The 23,056-nt window shown below is 48.2% G+C and overlaps 1 protein-coding gene across 1 annotated transcript; it reads left to right on the top strand.

The window, feature by feature from the left end:
* The first annotated feature begins 6,919 nt into the window (after nt 1-6,919).
* Nucleotides 6,920-15,664, top strand: MFSD9 (major facilitator superfamily domain containing 9). Its single transcript, XM_061571227.1, has 6 exons — nt 6,920-7,091; nt 8,089-8,179; nt 10,287-10,330; nt 11,082-11,214; nt 13,287-13,496; nt 13,639-15,664. The coding sequence occupies exons 1-6, from the start codon at nt 6,990-6,992 to the stop codon at nt 14,403-14,405; spliced, it is 1,347 nt and encodes a 448-aa protein (XP_061427211.1). The 5' UTR covers nt 6,920-6,989; the 3' UTR covers nt 14,406-15,664.
* The last annotated feature ends 7,392 nt before the right edge of the window (nt 15,665-23,056 follow it).

Raw genomic sequence — 23,056 nt, 5'->3', positions numbered from 1 at the left:
CCCAAGAAAACCAATTAACAGTATCTTGTTTTCTCATGACATATCCCACATTTTTTTAAATTGCCTTTCTCAGAACTGTGTGTATGCATTAACTTCACGTTGTGAATGCGGCTGCGGGTGGTTTTTGAGAGATTGGGCACGGTGGATTCGTATCGGGCTTTTTGACTTTTTAAAAGTTCGAGTGTTTTTTTAAATTCTGGGCCCCTTATCCCTGGCGGTGGTTCAATAGTGGCTTCATGCACCCCACCACAGGCCCAGCCACCGAGGTTTCATTTCTGGTATTCTACTCAAGCTTTTTCATGCCCCATTGACATACATTGTTGGTCTTCTTCTTCCGCATAGCGTTTGTAAAAAGCAGCAGGCTAAGATTGTATCTGTGTGTGTGTGCGCCAGTGTGCCTATTTGTGTCTGTGGAAATATGGGCCAGTGCGGGACCTGTGTGTGTGTCAGGTGGGGAGTGGGAAGTGGGAGTGTAGCGGTTTGCGTGCTGCACTAACCCGGGCGACTCTCGCTCACGGCCAACATCAGTGACAATTCATCTGAACCAGTCCTCCCTTAGGTCGACTCAGCCTCAAATTAGTACCTGGTGTGGTGTGTAAACATCGCCACTAGGGAGACAAAGGCGGCCGGACGTGGTGCTGGCCACCCACCCCCTCGTGTGCCCTTCCGGCCTTTATAGTTGCTCGCAAACAGCACTTGCCCCAACTGTCTCTTAAGGCTATACGGGCGATCTTTGTCTTTTGTTGCGAGCCATTCCACGGCAGCATCCGCGGTGGAGTCGGCCACTTGTTCCACAAAAACACCCACGCGGTTGTATGGGGGCGGTCATCAGTGATGGGCCGATGGTTCCCACCGAACCGCATTTGTAGCCGGGCGGAGGCCTTGATCGTTTAGTTTGTGGAGGAAATATCCCCCACGGCTTCTCCTTGCACGTGTAGTGGTTGGGAGAACGGTCCACACAGAGAGAGACCAAGGTATACATTGGTCGGTGAATTAGCTCAAATATACATATCTCGTGCACTGTAGGTTTCACATTAAAAGCAGAAGTTTCAAATAAAGATTAAGGGGCCACACCAATGTTCCATACATGCCATCGCCACGTGGTAGCGCCTTCACCACTTGCAGCAGAAGTTCTCGGTTCAATTATTAAAGGCCCTCCCGGTTATTACTGCGGTATGGTAACAATTAAATACGGGCTGTCTGCTCCACAGTGGACGTTAAAGATCCCCTTATATAATTATAACTGAGTATTCTATTGCATGCTGGTGGCGTCACGGTTCAAATTTGCCACGTTATAAAAAAAAACATCCACAAATCACTCGATTTGCATGCAAAGTATTCTGTACATCGCAATCATTTTTGAAATAAATTCTAAAGTTATTTATTTAGAACGAAATTGCGTTTCGTTTATTGTCCTTCAGCACGCATCTCCGATTAGCACAGTTGGCTAGATACGATGCGAAAGGGGTTCAACATACAAACGTACAATCATCGTCCTCTACTGCTAAATCTTGGCATCAGCCCTCCTGAAAAAAAGTCACGAGACCCAGTGAGGTTTGTGTAATAAATCATTAACGAAAAAATCCTGTCTCACATCAACTAAGAGTTTTTAAAAAGCCTGCATCGTATCTGCACAGTGCACATCTTCACGTATGAAGAATGATTAGACAAGCCACGGTTGTGCGATTGTGACCTTGCAAACCAGAATATGGACCATATCGTGAACCGAGAAACTCATAAAGATACAGAGACCCATAGAGATTCATAGAGATTCATAGAGGGGCCGTCCATAAATGAGGTCACGCACCTAGGAGGGGGGGGGGGGGTGGTCAGACATTTATGACGATGTGTGACGAGGGGGGGGGGGTGAGAAATGTGACGTCACATCAAAATGCGCAACTTTAAATATAGACAACATGTTCTACTTAATTAAATAGACTTTTTGATAAACGTTTTCTCCTACAACATCAGAGTGCAGTGGCACATTAAATACGCACAATGACAATAGTGTAAAGTGATATGAAGCATGTTTTATTTGGGGGGGGGCAGAGCTTTGTAACTTGAGGGGGGGTCTGACTTTTTGTGACGCCGTGAAAAGGGGGGGGGGGGGTAAAAACTCGTCCAAAATCGCATGACGTAATTTATGGACCGCCCCAAAGAACAAGTCATAGTTGTGCAATTTTGGCAATGCAACCCAAACTATGGACCATACAAAGTAAACAACTGTGGTGTCGATCCTTCTACGAAGAAAGAACAGCAAAACTACACATACTTCCTCCTGAAGCCGTCTCGTTATGGCCAGCAGACCTGGCATCTAGCTCCCGAACACATTGCTCAAGAAAATAATTGCAACTCTCACCTGTGCAAAATTCCCATTTTGATTCCTCGGCTTTCCTACGGCGCCCCACCTCTTGCACGTTTCGTGTTGGGCACAGATGTAATATTTTGTGCCGTGCAAATACAAAACTCATGATATTAACATCTGAACGTATACCTCCTAAACATCCGATATCAACACACAGATGAGACAGGGGTATTACTTTATAAACTACAAATATGCAAATGAGCGACCTTAACCCCCCCCACCTCATGGATTTGTCAGGCAACGCTGCAGCCCTGTGGTGGGGTGCATAATGCATAATCTATGTTTTGTTATTGTATTCTTCCCTCGAGCAGAATAGAATGCGAATTCAACCCCGATTACACTTGGAGCGCTGAATAGAGTTCAAAATAACTCGCAAACAACTTGTGAAAGACCCAACGCAGAAGATCCCTGGGTTTGATCATCCACGAAGCTCATGGTCCACCCTAAACTGCATCCGCACAAACCATGGCAGATGCGGATTCCTGATGCACAAATGGAAAGTTAAAAACTCTCCAGTGTGCGACTGGACAGATCGTACAACACACAAAGACGCAATGCTCGATCCACAAAACGGAGACATCGCAGCAATACAACTCCGCTGCTCCTGATGCGGTTATCTGGCTTGACCACCTGAATGTGAAATTGTAGTTGTTGCTCTGCACCTACATCGGCCATACGAAAGATGATGGCTTTACGTGTAAGTGCAATTCTTGATACAGCTGTCGTGGCTGTGACGGTTCCACCTGAAGACGGAAGCTTGTGTTGCCTCCGAAACGTCGTGATTTTTTATTTTTATTTAATTTAACTTTTATTAATTTAATCTTTTTACCTACGTGACTTTACCGAAAAAACCTAAGAATAAGTGCAATTCTGTCCGTCCAGGAACTGCTAATGTGGACGGGGTCTCTAGCCACGACGAGAGGTCTTCAGGAGAGTTTGTATAGTTTTGCTATTCCTCTACTTGAAGGAGGGCAGACTATAGTGGTTTACGATCTGGTACATCGTTTGGGTTGCATGGACACAATCGCACTGCAGTGGTCTGTTTTAATTTTACATTCACGAAGTAGATTGGCCTGTTGATGTTCTGATGCGGTTCAGAATCAGAATCGAGGAGTGGGAATGTCAAAGCCAGGAGGCGATGTGATTTTGGATCTCGAATGCGGTGTTTCTAGGATGGGTGACAGCATATCTATGCGCTTTGAAGGGTCATTGCCCGAAACGTCACCTGATTAATTATTTTGAACATAAAATCGAATATAGCTTATCATCAATGCCAAAAGTCTCCTGGTTTCTTCCAGCCAGAACGTCCCCTTCTTTACTGATCGTGAATAATGAACATTACTCAAGGCAGAATCAGATTTTTTTTTATCCTGGAAAAATCCGACGAGCTAAGAAGCTCTTTTTCACAGATGTCATGTGCTGTGACCAACATTAAGTTATGTACATATCGTACATTTGAAAAACACATCTGGGTAAAAAGCACCATCAGTTTGAAGCGTAAACTAAAAAAAAAACTGCTAAACAATTTTTTTTTATTTTATCAGGCAAGGCCCACTGAGTTATATAGCTCTTTTGCAGAAGCGACCTGGCCACAAATATATAGCAGCCAAATACTCTAAACGCGTGAAGTTGATTCTAAATGTGGTGGGAAAACCCGGAAAAAATTTCACCCGTCCACGGGGAGAGAGATACACAAACTCCAAATATACAGGCATCAGGGTCGGGATCGAACCCACGATCTCCTGTATACCAGACGTGGGAGTTAACATCTTGTCACCACGGGCGCTCACGTTTATGTGCTGTGAAGCTTCTTTGTCTGAAACGTCGCCGATTGTACGTTTTTAACCATAGCAGCAGACGATACATCTCCTTTCCATATCTCTCTCCACGTAAAAAACAACATGTGTTTTGTACACTTCCCAGGGACCAACCACGAGGCCTTGTGAGAGTGCATAATGTCATCAGTATTTATTCAGTGAACTGATTTCGGCATTCAGTGTCTCACCAGGAGATTTGGGCACGCTTGTATTGGGGTCAACACAAGCAAACTGGAGGGTTTTTTGCCAAACAGTGTATCATCAGTACTCGCCCTTGCTGGAACAATTGACTGAACATAAGCAAAACTCTGAACCGGTTTCGATATTCCATGAATCAGCAGTGAGCCTTGATCGAACCAATGCTATCCATACTAAAAAAAACGGTTAGATCGCGTAACTCTAAATGTGTCGTTAAACCTGCCACCACCCGACACAGCCAATTAATAAGTTTGTCACGTAAACAAAACGTGCCAATTAGTTACTACTTCAGCATATTGGAGAGTAAACCCACAAAAATTTAGAATTCGAGCTCGACGTTTCGCTGGCGATTACAACAATAACCAGCTTCACCAAGTGATTAACCAGAATCATGAAGAAGTCCTCCTGTTTCGGTCTTAAATAGAGCAAATGTGATGCCACCACTGCGAAGACCAGATGGGGAGATGTCAATGTCCATTTATATTTTATGTGATCTAACCCATAAACACCTCTATTATGGATAAACCAATGCTGAACTGCTAGATATTTAATTTTGGGTTAGATATATATCAAAACACATTCATGATGGATATTGGTTGCAAAAGGCAAGCGTGTTAAACTAAACCAATTCTTAACACGTAGGCTTTCACGACCAATATTGTCTATAATAGGGTTTTTTTGGGTTAGATCGTGATAAACCAGTTCAGTATTGGTTTATCCATAACAGGTGTTCATGGGTTAGATCGATCTTACCCATAAAAACCTCTTAACCCATAAAAACCTCTTATGGATACACCGATGCTGGATTAGATCGATCTAGCCCATAGAAACCTATATTATGTATAAATCGATGCTGTTAGATCGATCTAACCCATAAAAACCTCTTATGGACAAACCGATGGTGGTTTAGATCGATCTACACCATAACAACCTCTGTTATGTATAAACCAATGCTGGTTTATATCGATAAACACCATAAACACCTCTATTATGGATAAACCCGATGCTGGGTCAGATTGATCTACCCAGAATCAGTTTATCCACAAGAGGTTTTTTTATGGTTTAGAATCTAAACCATGAAATCTAAACCATAAAAACCTCTATTGTGGATATAATCTAAACCATAAAAACCTCTTATGGATAAACCGATGCTGGGTTATATAGATCAAAAACCTCTTATGGATAAACCGATGCTGGGTTAAGATTGATCTAAACCATAAAAAACCTCTTATGTATAAACCGATGCTGGTTTATATCGATCTACACCATAAAAACCTCTTTTACAGATAAATTCGATGCTGGGTTAGATCGATCTACACCATAAAAACCTCTATTATGGATAAACCGATGCTGGGGTTAGATCGATCTACACCATAAAAACCTCTATTATGGATAAACCCGATGCTGGGTTAGATCGATCTACACCATAAAAAACCTATATTATGGATAAACCGATGCTGGGGTTAGATCGATCTACACCATAAAAAACCTCTATTATGGATAAACCGATGCTGGGTTAGATCGATCAAAAACCTCTATTATGGATAAACCCGATGCTGGGGTTAGATCGATCTACACCATAAAAACCTCTATTATGGATAAACCGATGCTGGGGTTAGATCGATCTACACCATAAAAAACCTCTATTATGGATAAACCGATGCTGGGTTAGATCGATCAAAACCCTATATTATGGATAAACCGATGCTGGGTTAGATCGATCTACACCATAAAAAAAACCTCTATTATGGATACACCGATGCTGGGTTAGATCGATCTACACCATAAAAAACCTCTATTATGGATAAACCGATGCTGGGGTTAGATCGATCTACACCATAAAAACCTATATTATGGATAAACCGATGCTGGGGTTAGATCGATCTACACCATAAAAACCTCTATTATGGATAAACCGATGCTGGGGTTAGATCGATCTACACCATAAAATCCTCTATTATGGATAAACCGATGCTGGGGTTAGATCGATCTACACCAGTAAAACATATATTATGGATAAACCGATGCTGGGTTAGATCGATCTACACCATAAAAACCTCTATTATGGATAAACCGATGCTGGGGTTAGATCGATCTACACCATAAAAACCTCTATTATGGATAAACCGATGCTGGGGTTAGATCGATCTACACCAGTAAAACATATATTATGGATAAACCGATGCTGGGTTAGATCGATCTATACCATAAAAAACTCTATTATGGATAAACCGATGCTGGGGTTAGATCGATCTACACCATAAAAACCTCTATTATGGATAAACCGATGCTGGGTTAGATCGATCAAAAACCTCTATTGTGGATAAACCCGATACTGGGGTTAGATCGATCTCCACCAGTAAAACCTCTATTATGGATAAACCGATTCTGGGGTTAGATCGATCTACACCATACAAACCTATTTTATTATGGACATAACCCCGATGCTGAACTATCAGATATTTGACAGTCCCCGTGACGAGGCCACGTGCTCCTCGCGTGGCCAATGAGCGCGCGCCGGCACCAGGCGGCGCGGAGGTGAAGGGTGCGGCGGCGAGCGCTGTGGCCTCTGGACCAACCCCCCCCCACCGACCCCCTCCACCGGGGCGATGTCGGCAGCCCACCCGAGGCCGCGGCCCCGCGAGGCCGGGAGCCGCACGGGACACGCAACGCCGCCGCTCTTCGCGCTCATCAACAGCATCGGGTTCTTGGTGAGACGCTCCCGCGGCTCGAGAGGGGGTTGGTGGTTGGGGTGGGGGGGGAATGTTGTGGTGACGTGGCGGTGACGTCACGCGTGCCGGATGCGTTGTGACGTCACGCGTGCCGGATGCGAGGGTTGCCACGCGCGATGTCGTCACGGCAACCCGATGCGTTGTGACGTCACGCGTGGCAAGTGTGACGTCACGGCGATCTCGATATATCACGCCAACGATATGAAATCCGTGATATTGTACGTTTTGTTAAATATTGCATCGTGAGTATAATTAATCTTATTGGTACTTTCGGTAAAGTCACGTAGAAGGGAAATAATAAAATAATAAAAATGAAACATAATAAAATACAATTCTCACGACGTTTCGGCCACAACGCAAGCAGCCGTCCTCAGGTGAAGAACAGGTCTGTCGGAAAGACAGCGTCTGAATGAACACCACCAAGCTTGGCAGCGTTTATTTAAGCTGGGTTAGGGGAGGAAGGGCGCCTTGACAAAGGAATTTGCATATCAACAGAGGAATTTAGCATATTTATGGAAAATGCAGATATGGGATTAGTCACTTGTGGAATGCGTAGGAGGTGGGGGGGGGTCTCGGTCATATTATGCCCGTGCATTATGTAGGATTAGCAGCAACAAAGGGAGGAGGTAGGGTTAGCAGTGAGTATAATTACCAATCAATGTAATTTCTTGCGATGAAATTACAAAAAAAAATAAGCTGGACAGAATGAGACTGGTGCTAGTTTGAGTAGCGATACCCCGAATTGGTATCTTGTAACGGTGTTAAAATAATGACACATTCGTCAATAACCCTGTTTGTGGCTTTAAAATAAAAACAATGTTTGATAGGTGACGTATCGGCAAATAGCTCTACTTCATAGTAATAATAATAATAGTTCAATTTGTAACGCGCGCAAATTTGCAGACGTACATTACAAACCCTATTCTGTTCATGCCGAAGGGATTGACCCATTCACCGAATTCCTCCGTTCTTGCAGGATCTGTTTGGCGTGAGTCTGGTGGTGCCGTTGCTGCATCACCACCTCACCACGCAGCTGGGGGCCACCCACCTCGTGGCAGGGCTATTGGGTACAGTGTCACGTGCCACGCCGCGTCATCACTGCGCCGCACCTCGCCATCCATCACACTGCACTGCACTTAAACGCACTGCACCCCAGAGGTCGCAACCGGGTACCCGATACCCGTACCCTACCCGATACCCGGCTACCCGTACCCAACCGGGTATCCAACCGGGTGCGGGTAGCCGTTTGCGACCCTGGTGCGGCCGGGTACGGGTAGGCCGTGAGTCACTGGTGAGTAACCGTTTGTCACTCATTTCGGGTAGGGTACGGGTAGGGAACGGGTACCCGTACCCGGCCGGGTACGGGTACGGGTACCCATTTGCGACACTGGTGCGGCCGGGTACGGGTACGGGTAAGGAATCAAGACCCGTTTGCGACCTCTGCTGCACCCCCAACTCACACTGCATCACGCTAGAGCAGTGTTCTTCACTAATTTTCAGGGGGGGGCACTTTCGTCGATAAGACATCATCAGTGTGCGAGGGCCGCCACACATTTGAAACCATTGGAGTATGACAGCACGATGATGATATGTTGTGTATTGTCGGGGGCCGCACGTCAGCGGCCGCACTAAAGGTTACCATTGGGCCGCCAGTGGTACGAGGACCTTGCAATGAAGGACACTGCACTACCATTGGAACCTCATTTGCCAGTAAAAAATATGATAATTGTTTTTTTACCCTTTTATCTGGCAACAAAACTGACACCTTTTTTTACGACATAACTCTGATAATGTATCAACATAACTCTGATAATGTATCAGAGTTATGTTTTTTGTTTGCATTATGACTGCAGGTATTGTGATCTATGCAAACATGACTCCTCGTAAAAAAGGTGTCACTTTTGTTGCCAGATAAAAGGGTAAAAAAACAATTATCAACACTGCACTAGTTACAGCACACAGCTGCACAGTCCCCCACACTACACTCCATCACAGTGTAACACGTTGCACTACGCTGTACTACACTGCACTGTCTGGCCAGGTGGCACCGTGACTGGGGGCACTTGAGTCGACTCAGCCAATGATCCCTCTATGGGCTGACCTTGTCATGACAAATTGGAATTGACACCACTGGCTCAGGATGACTCTCAACGCTGCCCCATTGCTCGTTCGAACAGGGGGCATTTGGTCCTTTCCACGCTGAATTTTATGTTCTGCTCCGTTTCCCTTCAATGGTCTACACTGCACTCTGCAGCACTCTGCTATTCAGAAATGGGTTACACTGCGGCTACATTGCACCTCCGATTAGCACGGTTGGCTACGTACAGTGTGAAAGAAGGTCAACATACATACGTACGTATATAGAGATCGCAACTCCCTGGCCTGCAGCAGCCTACTCGCAGCGTAGCGCAGAGCCACATTATCTCATTCTGAAGCCCTCTCGTCCTGGCTAGCAGACCTCGACATTGGCACTTAGAATTCAAATATGAGTACCGTACAAAATAATTGTGGGATGCTGACACCAGTCTTGCGATCCAGAGGTCGCCAGTCCAAACAACGGTGCAAGCTTTTCTTACTCTCATCCCCAACACCTGTGTGCAGTTTAACACGTACTAGGCTTTCACGACCAATATTATCCATCATAAATGTGTTTTTGGGTTATATCATGTAAATATAAATGTGTCGTTAAACCCTGCCACCACCAAACACAGCCAATGAGTAAGGTTTGTCACGTAAACAAAACTTTTACTGTTGTGGGTTTGCTCTCCAACACACGGTTGTGCCGTAGTAACTAATTGGCAGGTTATGTTTCCATGACGAACTTTACTAATTGACTGTGTCGGGTGGTGACAGGTTTTTTATATTCACTCAATCTAACCGGAGGAACCTCTGTTGCACCCTGCAGTGTAAACGGTTCGCCACGGCGAGTCGACCGGCAGTTCTCGTGTAGCGGGGTAAAGTGTGTTTTCTCCCACCTCCTCCAAGGATCTCTGGCCAGCGTGGAAGAGTAGGCCAAATTACTAACTACGACGGGAGCTCCAGAGCACCCTTCTTTTAGTGGTGCTCCTTCCGCCAGCAAAGGTGCGAGCAAGTACATTGCATGGCTGCCCCTTTGCCGACGCAAAAACACTGACAGCTCGTCGTGTGTACGTGTCGCACGTGGTGCATTTTCAGGGTCTGTGTACGGATTCCTCCAGCTCTTCTCCAGCCCTATTGTGGTGAGCAATGTCTTTACTTTGCAAGCTCGTGTGTTTTGTATGTGTGGCTGTGACTGCAATCCCAATTGTGCTGGCACCCCGCTAACAACTTTGGGATTGATTTCTGGCCCCGACGAACATCAGTTGGCAAGTGGTATCTGAACCTCTCCTCGGTCTCGCATGAGTGGGTGTGGTGCTAGCCACATCACCCTGCCATGTGCCGTGTTGGCCTGAATATGTGTTTACCAATATCACTTAACCCCGGGCCTCTGTATGACTCAGCGGGGAGGGTGTTCATTGAGTGATCTGTGTGCGTGTGTGTATATATGTATGTAATATTAGCCAACCGTGATAATCGGAGGTGCGGGGGAAGGACAACAATCTAAATACAAAGAGCAGTTCTCAAGAAATGCGTTTTCAGTCGATGTCTTTGTGTGGAGAGTGGTGGAGCAGCGGTTATCACTATGCACTCGGAAGCCAGCAAGCCGAGTTAAATTCTCACTCACGGGAAAACCAGTTAAAATTATCTTAACCAGCCATGGGCCTCCTCTAGCTCAACTCAGCCTCAAAGGAATACCTGGCACAATGTGTAAACCTTGCCACTGGGGAGACAAAGGCGGCCGGGCATGGTCGTTGCCGATCACCCGCGCGTGTCCCATTTTGTCCTCAATATGTGCTCGCTAACAGCACTTGCCCTAGCGGTCTGTTTCAGGATACACGGGGGGGGGGGGGGGTGAGGGATCTTTGTCTCTGTGCGTGTAACTGTGTGCAGGGCAGATGGAGCGACGTGCCCGGCTGCCGTCGCCGCTGCCTGGTGCTGTGCCTCTTGTCCTCCGCCGCGGGATACTTCATACAAGGCCTGGCAACCAGCCCGGTGGGGATGTCCGTCGCGAGGGCGGTGTTAGGTCAGTGATGCCCTTGTCATTATCCCCGCCCGCCATGGTTACAGCTTCCTGTGATGACCAACCGACAGGTGCGTGCAGTACCTCGCCTGACGAGGCTGGTTGTTGTGATTACCGCCGAAACGTCGTACTGCGTTGTAAATGTTGTGGGTTCATTCTACAACACACAGCCGGTATGCTGAAACAGTAACTAATTGGCACGTTTTGTTTACGTGACAAACCTTACCAATTGGCTTTGTCGGGTGGTAGCGGGTTTAACGACACATTTATATTTACACGACCTAGCCCAAAGAAAACCCTCCATTATGGATATCGGTTGTGAAAGCCTACTACGGGTTAAAGTACCTTGTTTATTTGCTCCGTTGGTTTTTACCCAGGAAAGCCTCACCTCTAACCGAAATTCTGAGTTCTGGTAATGCATGTGCCAGTCAGGGAATGGAGAAACGGAACCGAAGGCTCAGGGGAGACGAGGCTATGTAGGAAGAAGCTGCTGCAGGGAGCAGCATCTGGGTTTCATGGGGGGCGGCGGAGAGAGCGGAGGGATTCAGGGTGGGGGTGGCCCAGAGGTCGCAAACGGGTTTTGATTCCTTACCCGTACCCGTACCCGGCCGCACTAGGGTCGCAAACGGGTACCCGTACCCGGCCGTACCCGTACCCTACCCGTACCCGGCCAGGTACGGGTAGGGTACGGGTATCTGGTACCCGATTGCGACCTCTGGGATGAAGCCATGTTGCAGGCGCGGGTGGGTTGATTCTAGGAACTTGAATTGTGAGAAGAGACAAGACGTTGGGAAATGAGTGACAAACAGTTACTCACCAGTGACTCACGGTCTACCCGTACCCGCACCCGGCCCGCACCAGGGTCGCAAACGGGTACCCGTACCCGTACCCGGCCGGGTACGGGTAGCCGGGTATCGGGTAGGGTACGGGTATCGGGTACCCGGTTGCGACCTCTGGGGTGGCCACAAAGAAGTTGCGTGCGATTTATGTGAGGCTTGAGCTGGTCTGGGTAGAGCTGTTCGGTGGGAGGAGAGAGGCCATCGAAGCGACGACTGCTGGAGCGCCTGTGGGTTGTAATGGGCACAAACACGACCAGCAGTAGCTACCGAGACCATGCTTAGGCATTGGATCCTTGTTAAGGATTAATTGCAAATCCTCAACGCGTTGGTCGGTAAATGTATTTTGGGCTCAGGTCCAATGAGCTAGGAAGAGCGTTTTTAAAAGGTGAAAAACTGGTAACATTTAAAGTACCTAAATCATTTCGATTTAAAGCTTTCGTGACTGCAGGGATTCATCTTCTTGGTTCTTTTGGTAAAGTCACGTAGAAGGGAAATAATAAAATAATAAAAATTCAACATAATAAAATACAATTCTCACGACGTTTCGGCCACAACGCAAGCAGCCGTCCTCAGGTGAAGAACAGGTCTGTCGGAAAGACGTTGCTTGCGTTGTGGCCGAAACGTCGTGAGAATTGTATTTTATTATGTTTTATTTTTATTATTTTATTATTTACCTTCTACGTGACTTTACCGAAAGAACCAAGAAGATACCTAAGTCATATTTAGGATTCTTAAGGGTTTAGTGAAAAATACCCAACGACTCGAAAAAACAATTTAAGGCAACCTCATTGATATTTGTTCATCGCAGCAGGATGAACGTGCCCAGCAAATCCGTGCATTCAAATTCCCATGATGGACTTTCACATCGCTGTGTTGGGCTAAGACACATAGGCGTGTCTGAGCCGTGCACCATTTCCTCTTGCCACTGTGTTGATCAAAAGACAAACATCCCCGTATAGCCTTAGCAGATTGTTGGAGGAAGTTGCTGTTAGCGAGTGCCTATGAAGATCAACACGACACGCCTTTGTCTCCTTAGTGGTGATGTTTACACACTGCACCAGGCAGTCATTTAAGGCTGAGTTGACCGAGGGGAGGCCCAGGACCGGTTCAGATAATCATCACTGGTGTTGGCCGGGAGCGGGAATAGAACTCGGGTAGCTTGGTTTGTTGCGCAGCGTAGCGCTAACAGTTACAATACCGCTCCCCGCACTGTTGATCTCACACACACACACGCAGGTGTGTCTAAGCACACGCAGTCTCTGAGCCGGGGGCTACTGTCTGTGACGGCGCCGGGCGAGCGAAGGCCTGTGCTGCTCGGGAGGTTCAACGCCGTGAGCGGCCTGGGCTTCGTCGTGGGCCCGGCGTGCGCGGGGCTCATCGCCGAGCGGCCAGGGGGGTTCGCCGTCCTCTCCTTCCTGTGCGCGGCGCTGTTTCTCATCAACGCAGGTAACGCATCGCGGCGTCTGCTGCAGGCGCGTCTCCACCACTGCCTTTGGGTAAAATAATATTGACCGTTGTTGGATTTGTGCCCATTGCACGTTCGTATTCGATTGCAACCGAGTAACTTTCATTTCCCACGTTTGTTCAGGCATCGTCTGCCTCTTCCTACCCGACCCCGACCCGGAGACTGGGAAAGGGGTGCAGACCTCGGCTCAAGCCGCCAAACACCTAGCGGAAACCGCGATGCCGCACGACGTTCCGGCTCGTCGGGACGACGATCAGGTGCATGGCACCGAGACGCCTTTGCCTGATGACGACGACGACGACGAGGAGGAGAACCCGTCGCAGCAGGCGTCCCGCGGGCGGTGCCTGCACGCCGTGCGCTTCCTCATGTCGTGCGCGTACCTGCTGCACCACGGTGCTTTCACGTCGTGGCTCCGCACGCACCACGACGCGCCTCCCCGTCTCGTGGGGGCGATCGTCTCGCTCTCGGCGGCCGCCGGCGCCGCTACCTCGTCGCTCGCCCGCGTCTACGACGCCGGCCCCTCCCCGGAGGCGACGCTGCGGGTCACGTGCGCGGCGGCGGCCACCGCCATGCTGGCGTTGGCGACCGGGGCGGCCGGGCTGCCGGGAGCCGCCGCCTGCGCCGTGGTCCTCTCTGCGTCGAGCGCCGTGGGCCGCGTCGTCCTCACGGAGGGCCAGCTGCGCGTCGCCGGCGTGGGCGGCGCGGGGGCCACCCTCGGGCTGGGCCAGGCCGTGACGTCGGCCGCCAGGGTGCTGGCACCCGCGCTGGGAGGGGCGGCGCAGCACTGCGGGGGGGCGGCCGCCCCCACGGCGCTGGGGGCCGCGTGCGCCCTGGTCGCGATGGCGGCCACGCCGAGCAGAGCGCCGACACACAAGGCGAAACGCAGCTAGCGGCGGGGGTGCCGCTGTGCTCGCAGGCGTAAAGAAACGGCGCTGTTCCAGGAGCCTGTGCGCAATTGTTCATCTAAAGTAATACGTTTTTGCCAACGAGACATTTTATTGCACTAAATAAGTCGTTTGTTGTTAGTAATTAACGTACTGATGATATAATCGAGATAATTGTTTTGCACAGACAGCGTCGGTTGAATGCCAAGTTGAATAGGTGTGGCGAGGGGCATGTTAGCCAGAAGCGTTGAAAGATGAATCTACCGAATATGAAAGGTGCCCAGATCTGATCGTGCTGTCCAGGTCGCGACTATGTACGATACACAAACGACAAATGGTCATCAAGTCCAAGACCTGATCTAGAGTGAAAGTGCCTAGTTGACGATTGCGGCGCTGTTTACGAGTGTGGCAAAGGCAAGTCATGGAGATTGGAAGTAATCAGCAACCAAACATCATAGCAGGGAGTAAAACTACTACTGAATTCCATACTCTTAGGTTTTTCCGGTAAAGTCACGTAGGTAAAAATAAATAATAAAAATAAATAATAAAAACTAATAGAAATAATAGTGGAAATAATTATTTTATTTCTATTATTATTTATTACCGGAAAAACCTACGAGTATGGAATTCAGTAGTAGTTTTACTCCCTGCTATGATGTGTGGTTGCTGATTTATTTAGAAATAATTATTTTAATTCTATTATTATTTCTATTGCTTTTATTATTTATTTTTACCTACGTGACTTTACCGAAAGAACCTAAGAGTATGAATCCTTGCCGTCACGAAAGCTTCAAATCTACTGAATTCCATTTGATTGGATCATGCACAATGAACAATGGTGGAAGCAGTAGATTCAAAGAAGGCTGTGGATGACAAGATCAGCCGTGGCACTGCTGATCGTCAATTAATTAATTATTATACGTGCCCATATCACCCTCAAAAAAGTAGGCATGAGGGCACATTACAACAGATCGAAAACGATACAGGGGGCATGGGGCAACAGAAATGAGAAAAGAAACACGTCACGACCTCAGTGGCTAACACCGACTGAGCAAAATAAATTGCAACCGCGCACAAATAGTATACGAAAAGTAGTAAATATAAATAATAAGTAAAGAAAGCGTTTCCCACCCCCCCCCCCTTCGATTTTAGATTTTATAGGAAGGCAAGTCGGAACTGTTTTATCTCTTGTGCAAACATGGTTTAACAAGTATTCCCGATCGCACTTTACCGATGTGAGACCTGGTTCCTTAATAAAAACAGACATGGAACACAACATTATTAATACGTGTGAATTTTTGTGTTGTTTTATCATGACGCTTGTTTAACCAGGAAGCCTCGCACTGAGTCTCATGACTCTTTCCCAGGAGGGTCCTGCCAGGTTTTCGCAGGAGATGGTGATGTAGTGCTGGAGGGGCGTTTGCTGCGAATTTTGTTGAATGAAAGCAACCTTTTTGTGCCGGTGCAAACAGGACGCCCAGATAGCGTCTTAAACATAATAAATCATGAGGAAGTCAAGAATATGTATGGCTTGTAACTAGATGACATGGAGACAACACGGAAATATTGGCCATGCTATGTAAAATGTAAGGGTAATGAAGTCGAGGTCAGAGTAAAGAAGATTACTGAGGGGTTGATAACATAGAAAGGGGAATGCCTACACCTTGAGAACTGGAAAACAGCTGCCCAGAGGAATCACTGAGTGCCGATAACGACCTCCAGACAATGAACGAACTCGCAGGAACGAGGAATCTCCACCACTGGATCGTGGCCACCAGCGGAGAGGAGTGTTGCTTTTTTGCTCAGATCAGCAGAAAGACACTTTGACTCGACTCGGACTTTTATCAAAACAGCATTGTACACGTGTTGCTGTTTCATCAGAACCACAAAAAAGAGTTGCTTTTCTGGCCACAGAATCCAAGCTGGTAAACGGTGTGTTTGTGGCTCGTTTCGGAAGCAGCCGAACCCTAAAAATAAAGCGAATGGTTTGTGGGCATGCGGTCAGGTCCTAGTTTGAGCCCTTCAGATGGCTTGTGTTTTAAGACTAGGCCATATCGTTTGTAAAAAAAGCAATTTAAGTGCAAATTTGTAATACACGTGATATTCCATGGACATAAATGACCGTTACTCTGAGGCAGGTGTCGCTCCATAGCCAGGCGAGAGAGGTGGGGGCCTTTTAAGTGTCTCTTAAAAGTCGGAGTGGATTTAACGCTGCTGCTGCTGCTGCTGCAAACGTGCAGTGAGGACGATGGCCACGTTCCAGACGGCAGGGAATCGCCACGGAGAAACGACGCCCAGCAGCGACAATGTTCTTGGTCCTTGGTGTAGAGGAGGGTCGTTGTGAGTCACTCTGCTGCGGAAAGTTCTACCCCGAGCCGTAGTGTAAGTTGACCGCAAGTCGAGTTAAACTATAAACTAAAACTTTTTTTTATTTTACCAGGTAAGGCCCACTGAGCTATACTGTATAACTCTTTTTCAGATGCGACCTGGCCACAAATGACAGCTCAACGAAGTGGCTTATGCGAAAATCAATAGCCAAATACTCGTCTTTCCGATGGCATGTAAGTGTAGTGACATAGCGGATGTCACCGTGCAATGCTCGTCATCGCGGGCACCACGTACACGTGGGGGCCTAGAGGGGCTCGGTGAGCACTGACTGGCAGTGCTGGATGGCACCACGCTCTGCGTGCAGTGCCGACCCCTACAGGATGGGGTGTCAGGGTGCCGGCCAAGGGAATGGGGTTACTATAGGCCATGGCACTCTGGTTGACCCGAGAGGACACGTGACCGGTAAAGTCTACACAGGGGCCCCAGGTGGGGGCTAGGCGTGGTCACGTGTCAGGGACGAGATCCTGCTCGAGGGTTCGAGAAGGTGGTCGTGGATAAGGGCGGAGCCAGCCCCGCCACAGAGGATATAATGGTCCGTTCATAAATGACGTCACGCATCTTGGGGGGGGGGGGGGTCAGACATTTGTGACGATGTGTGACGATGGGGTGGGGGGTTTGAAAAATGTGACGTCACATCAAAATGCTCAACTTTAAATAAATATAGACAACAAGTTCTACTTAATTAAATAGACTTTTAATAAATGTTTTCTCCTACATCAGAGTGCAGCGCCAGATTAAATACACACTACAATGACAATCGTTTAAAGCGATTTGAAGCATGTTTCATTTTGGGGGGGGGGGGCAGAGCTTTGTGACGTCATATTTAAGGGGGGGTCTGACTTTTTGCGAAGCCGTGTGATGACGAAGGGGGGGGGGGGGGGTCAAAAATCGTCCAAAATCGCGTGACGTCATTTATGGACGGCCCCATAGAAGATTTTCCATTTATGGAACGTGTACGCCTCACATCTCCCAAGCTTCGTCCGAGCGCGGCTCAGTGCGGTCCACAGCCGTCGTGAGAGAGAGAATCCCGGCACATCCACGGACGGGTCCTCAATGATGTTCTCGTTTGCCACGTTCGTAGCCGTCCACCCTTCAAGGCCATCGAGTGCCAGTGTCTTTATTTTTCTTCTTCTTGGTTCTTTCGGTAAAGTCACGTAGAAGGGAAGTAATAAAATAATAAAACATAATAAAATAATTCTCACGACGTTTCGGCCATAACGCAAGCAGCCGTCCTCAGGTGAAGACCAGGTCTGTCGGGGAGACAGCGTTCATTCAGACGCTGTCTCCCCGACAGACCTGGTCTTCACCTGAGGATGGCTGCTTGCGTTGTGGCCGAAACGTCGTGAGAATTATTTAATTATGTTTTATTTTTATTATTTTATTACTTCCCTTCTACGTGACTTTACCGAAAGAACCAAGAAGATGAATCCCTGCAGTCACGAAAGCTTTAAATCGAAGTGTCTTTTTTTCAGCTGCCACGGCGGAGGCGCGTATCCAGAAAGGCTTCTTGGATATAATTCTTGGGCGTGGGGGTTCCGTTATGTCTTGATGGAGCGACAGAGCGAAATTTTCCATGATCTTGTATTTCCGAATCGTCACGTCCTCACACCAACACAGGAAGCCACGGGAGTGGAGTGGACTTCAGCCAAACACTCTAAGCGCATGTTTCTAAATGTGGAGTGAACAAAAAACCGGAGGACCCGGAGAAAAATCCACGAGATCACGGGGCGAACATGCATACACCAAATATACAGCAGCAGGCGTCAGGGTCGGGATTGAACCCACGACCTCCTTCATACCAGGTGAGGTAGTTAACATCTCCTAGCCAGCTAGTTATGGCGATGGTGAGAAACGTAGCGAGTCTCGCCGAGGCAGCACTGAAGCTACCGCTCGACCTTGGGGGCCGTCCATAAATGACGTCCCGCACCTGGGGGGCGGGGGGGTCAGACATTTGTGACGATGTGTGACGAGGGGGGGGGGGTTGAGAAATGTGACGTCACATCAAAATGCGCAACTTTAAATAAATATAGAATTGTTATAACACTAATTGTTATAACAACACTCCTACAACATCGGAGTGCAGCGCCACATTAAATACGCACTACAATTATAATAGTCTAAAGCGATTTGAAGCATGTTTTATTTTTTTGGGGGGGGGGCAGAGCTTTGTGACGTCATATTTGAGAGAGGGGGGGTCTGACTTTTTGTGACGCCGTGTGACGAGGGGGGGGGGGTCAAAAATCGTCTAAAATCGCGTGACGTCATTTATGGACGGCCTCCAAGACCCTGGCTGGCATCCGTGCCAGACTCATCACTGGTGGCCGAGGTTTTGGACAAACTACATGAACCCTATCCACCTCTGAAGTGAAACTCCCGACGTACTTTCTGCAACTACTTGAGCGAGACAGATGACCTGCCAACCCATACGGGTTATCCGTATTCTTGTACAGGGAAATTGAGTTTTCAGTTCCATACGATGTACAGCCGTTTCAATACGGGCAACGTTTTTTCGTCTATTTGTGTTTCTCCCTTGTGATGGGACTTTGTAGGATGAACGCTGAGATTTATAAGAGCACGGGGTGACCACGAAGATCTGAATTGGTCTGTAATCGGGTAGGGCAATGGGAGGGTTAATTTTAGTTGAGAAAACAACGTCACGTGTTTCTTGGATTTTCTGTTTGCACTCAGTCACATATTCATTTAAGATGTTTTTTGTTCGTGTTTTTGTTTTTTGTTTGTTGCGGTTGCACCCGATTCAAGAGCCGAATGGCTCACAGGGCTATACCTAATACATGAACTTGAACTTGAACGTGCCTGACTGTTGGGCTCGCTCTTCTGGAAGGGGAAGATGGAGAGCTACTTAACATTGCGGTGTTTGCTGGAAGAAGAAGAGGGTGGAGAAAATTAACCCCTCTGCTATTTTCTGGAAGGGGAAACCGGTAGTGCAAATTAACCCCTGTGACAACTTCTGGAAGGTGAAGACGGTAGTGCAAATTATCCCCTGTGCCAACTTCTGGAAGGGGAAACCGGTAGTGCAAATTACCCCCTGTGCCAACTTCTGGAAGGGGAAACCGGTAGTGCAAATTATCCCCTGTGCCAACTTCTGGAAGGTGAAACCGGTAGTGCAAATTATCCCCTGTAACAACTTCTGGAAGGTGCAACCAGTAGTGCAAATTATCCCCTGTGCCTCCTTCTGGAAGGGGAAACCGGTAGTGCAAATTATCCCCTGTGCCAACTTCTGGAAGGTGAAACCGGTAGTGCAAATTATCCCCTGTAACAACTTCTGGAAGGTGCAACCAGTAGTGCAAATTATCCCCTGTGCCTCCTTCTGGAAGGGGAAACCGGTAGTGCAAATTATCCCCTGTGCCAACTTCTGGAAGGTGAAACCGGTAGTGCAAATTATCCCCTGTGCCAACTTCTGGAAGGTGCAGCCGGTAGTGCAAATTATCCCCTGTGCCAACTTCTGGAAGGTGCAGCCGGTAGTGCAAATTATCCCCTGTGCCACCTTCTGGAAGGTGAAACCGGTAGTACAAATTATCCCCTGTGCCACCTTCTGGAAGGTGCAGCCGGTAGTGCAAATTATCCCCTGTGACACCTTCTGGAAGGTGAAACCGGTAGTGCAAATTATCCCCTGTGCCAACTTCTGGAAGGTGAAACCGGTAGTGCAAATTATCCCCTGTGCCAACTTCTGGAAGGTGCAGCCGGTAGTGCAAATTATCCCCTGTGCCAACTTCTGGAAGGTGAAACCGGTAGTGCAAATTATCCCCTGTAACAACTTCTGGAAGGTGCAACCAGTAGTGCAAATTATCCCCTGTGCCTCCTTCTGGAAGGGGAAACCGGTAGTGCAAATTATCCCCTGTGCCAACTTCTGGAAGGTGAAACCGGTAGTGCAAATTATCCCCTGTGCCAACTTCTGGAAGGTGCAGCCGGTAGTGCAAATTATCCCCTGTGCCAACTTCTGGAAGGTGCAGCCGGTAGTGCAAATTATCCCCTGTGCCACCTTCTGGAAGGTGAAACCGGTAGTACAAATTATCCCCTGTGCCACCTTCTGGAAGGTGCAGCCGGTAGTGCAAATTATCCCCTGTGACACCTTCTGGAAGGTGAAACCGGTAGTGCAAATTATCCCCTGTGCCAACTTCTGGAAGGTGAAACCGGTAGTGCAAATTATCCCCTGTGCCAACTTCTGGAAGGTGCAGCCGGTAGTGCAAATTATCCCCTGTGCCAACTTCTGGAAGGTGCAGCCGGTAGTGCAAATTATCCCCTGTGCCACCTTCTGGAAGGTGAAACCGGTAGTACAAATTATCCCCTGTGCCACCTTCTGGAAGGTGCAGCCGGTAGTGCAAATTATCCCCTGTGACACCTTCTGGAAGGTGAAACCGGTAGTGCAAATTATCCCCTGTGCCAACTTCTGGAAGGTGAAACCGGTAGTGCAAATTATCCCCTGTGCCAACTTCTGGAAGGTGCAGCCGGTAGTGCAAATTATCCCCTGTGACACCTTCTGGAAGGTGAAACCGGTAGTGCAAATTATCCCCTGTGCCAACTTCTGGAAGGTGAAACCGGTAGTGCAAATTATCCCCTGTAACAACTTCTGGAAGGTGCAACCAGTAGTGCAAATTATCCCCTGTGCCTCCTTCTGGAAGGGGAAACCGGTAGTGCAAATTATCCCCTGTGCCAACTTCTGGAAGGTGAAACCGGTAGTGCAAATTATCCCCTGTAACAACTTCTGGAAGGTGCAACCAGTAGTGCAAATTATCCCCTGTGCCTCCTTCTGGAAGGGGAAACCGGTAGTGCAAATTATCCCCTGTGCCAACTTCTGGAAGGTGAAACCGGTAGTGCAAATTATCCCCTGTGCCAACTTCTGGAAGGTGCAGCCGGTAGTGCAAATTATCCCCTGTGCCAACTTCTGGAAGGTGCAGCCGGTAGTGCAAATTATCCCCTGTGCCACCTTCTGGAAGGTGAAACCGGTAGTACAAATTATCCCCTGTGCCACCTTCTGGAAGGTGCAGCCGGTAGTGCAAATTATCCCCTGTGACACCTTCTGGAAGGTGAAACCGGTAGTGCAAATTATCCCCTGTGCCAACTTCTGGAAGGTGAAACCGGTAGTGCAAATTATCCCCTGTGCCAACTTCTGGAAGGTGCAGCCGGTAGTGCAAATTATCCCCTGTGCCAACTTCTGGAAGGTGAAACCGGTAGTGCAAATTATCCCCTGTAACAACTTCTGGAAGGTGCAACCAGTAGTGCAAATTATCCCCTGTGCCTCCTTCTGGAAGGGGAAACCGGTAGTGCAAATTATCCCCTGTGCCAACTTCTGGAAGGTGAAACCGGTAGTGCAAATTATCCCCTGTGCCAACTTCTGGAAGGTGCAGCCGGTAGTGCAAATTATCCCCTGTGCCAACTTCTGGAAGGTGCAGCCGGTAGTGCAAATTATCCCCTGTGCCACCTTCTGGAAGGTGAAACCGGTAGTACAAATTATCCCCTGTGCCACCTTCTGGAAGGTGCAGCCGGTAGTGCAAATTATCCCCTGTGACACCTTCTGGAAGGTGAAACCGGTAGTGCAAATTATCCCCTGTGCCAACTTCTGGAAGGTGAAACCGGTAGTGCAAATTATCCCCTGTGCCAACTTCTGGAAGGTGCAGCCGGTAGTGCAAATTATCCCCTGTGCCAACTTCTGGAAGGTGCAGCCGGTAGTGCAAATTATCCCCTGTGCCACCTTCTGGAAGGTGAAACCGGTAGTACAAATTATCCCCTGTGCCACCTTCTGGAAGGTGCAGCCGGTAGTGCAAATTATCCCCTGTGACACCTTCTGGAAGGTGAAACCGGTAGTGCAAATTATCCCCTGTGCCAACTTCTGGAAGGTGAAACCGGTAGTGCAAATTATCCCCTGTGCCAACTTCTGGAAGGTGCAGCCGGTAGTGCAAATTATCCCCTGTGACACCTTCTGGAAGGTGAAACCGGTAGTGCAAATTATCCCCTGTGCCAACTTCTGGAAGGTGAAACCGGTAGTGCAAATTATCCCCTGTGCCAACTTCTGGAAGGTGCAGCCGGTAGTGCAAATTATCCCCTGTGCCACCTTCTGGAAGAGGAAGAGGGGTGGAGCTTCTTCTGGTAGAGGAAGAAGGGGAGGTTTCTTCTGGAAGAGGGTGGAGCGTCTTCTGGAAGAGGAAGAGAGGCGGGTTTTCTTCTGGAAGAGGAAGTTAGGTGGGTTCTCTTCTGGAAGAGGAAGAGGGGGGGTCTCTTCTGGAAGAGGAAGAAGCGGCGTGGTCTCTTCT

This window comes from Lethenteron reissneri, chromosome 6 (assembly GCF_015708825.2).
Source record: "Lethenteron reissneri isolate LAM-NWPU_2019-01 chromosome 6, ASM1570882v1, whole genome shotgun sequence".
Lineage (NCBI taxonomy): Eukaryota > Metazoa > Chordata > Hyperoartia > Petromyzontiformes > Petromyzontidae > Lethenteron > Lethenteron reissneri.
Note: the sequence above shows the minus strand (reverse complement) of the source record. Positions and strands in the feature narration are given on the sequence as shown.

Excerpts from the sequence above, each read along its gene's own strand:
- MFSD9 (XM_061571227.1), top strand. The coding sequence starts at position 6,990 with ATGTCGGCAGCCCACCCGAGGCCGCGGCCCCGCGAGGCCGGGAGCCGC. Across the intron at positions 10,331-11,081 it reads TCTTCTCCAGCCCTATTGTG|GGCAGATGGAGCGACGTGCC; the intron begins GTGAGCAATGTC and ends AACTGTGTGCAG. Across the intron at positions 13,497-13,638 it reads GCTGTTTCTCATCAACGCAG|GCATCGTCTGCCTCTTCCTA; the intron begins GTAACGCATCGC and ends ACGTTTGTTCAG.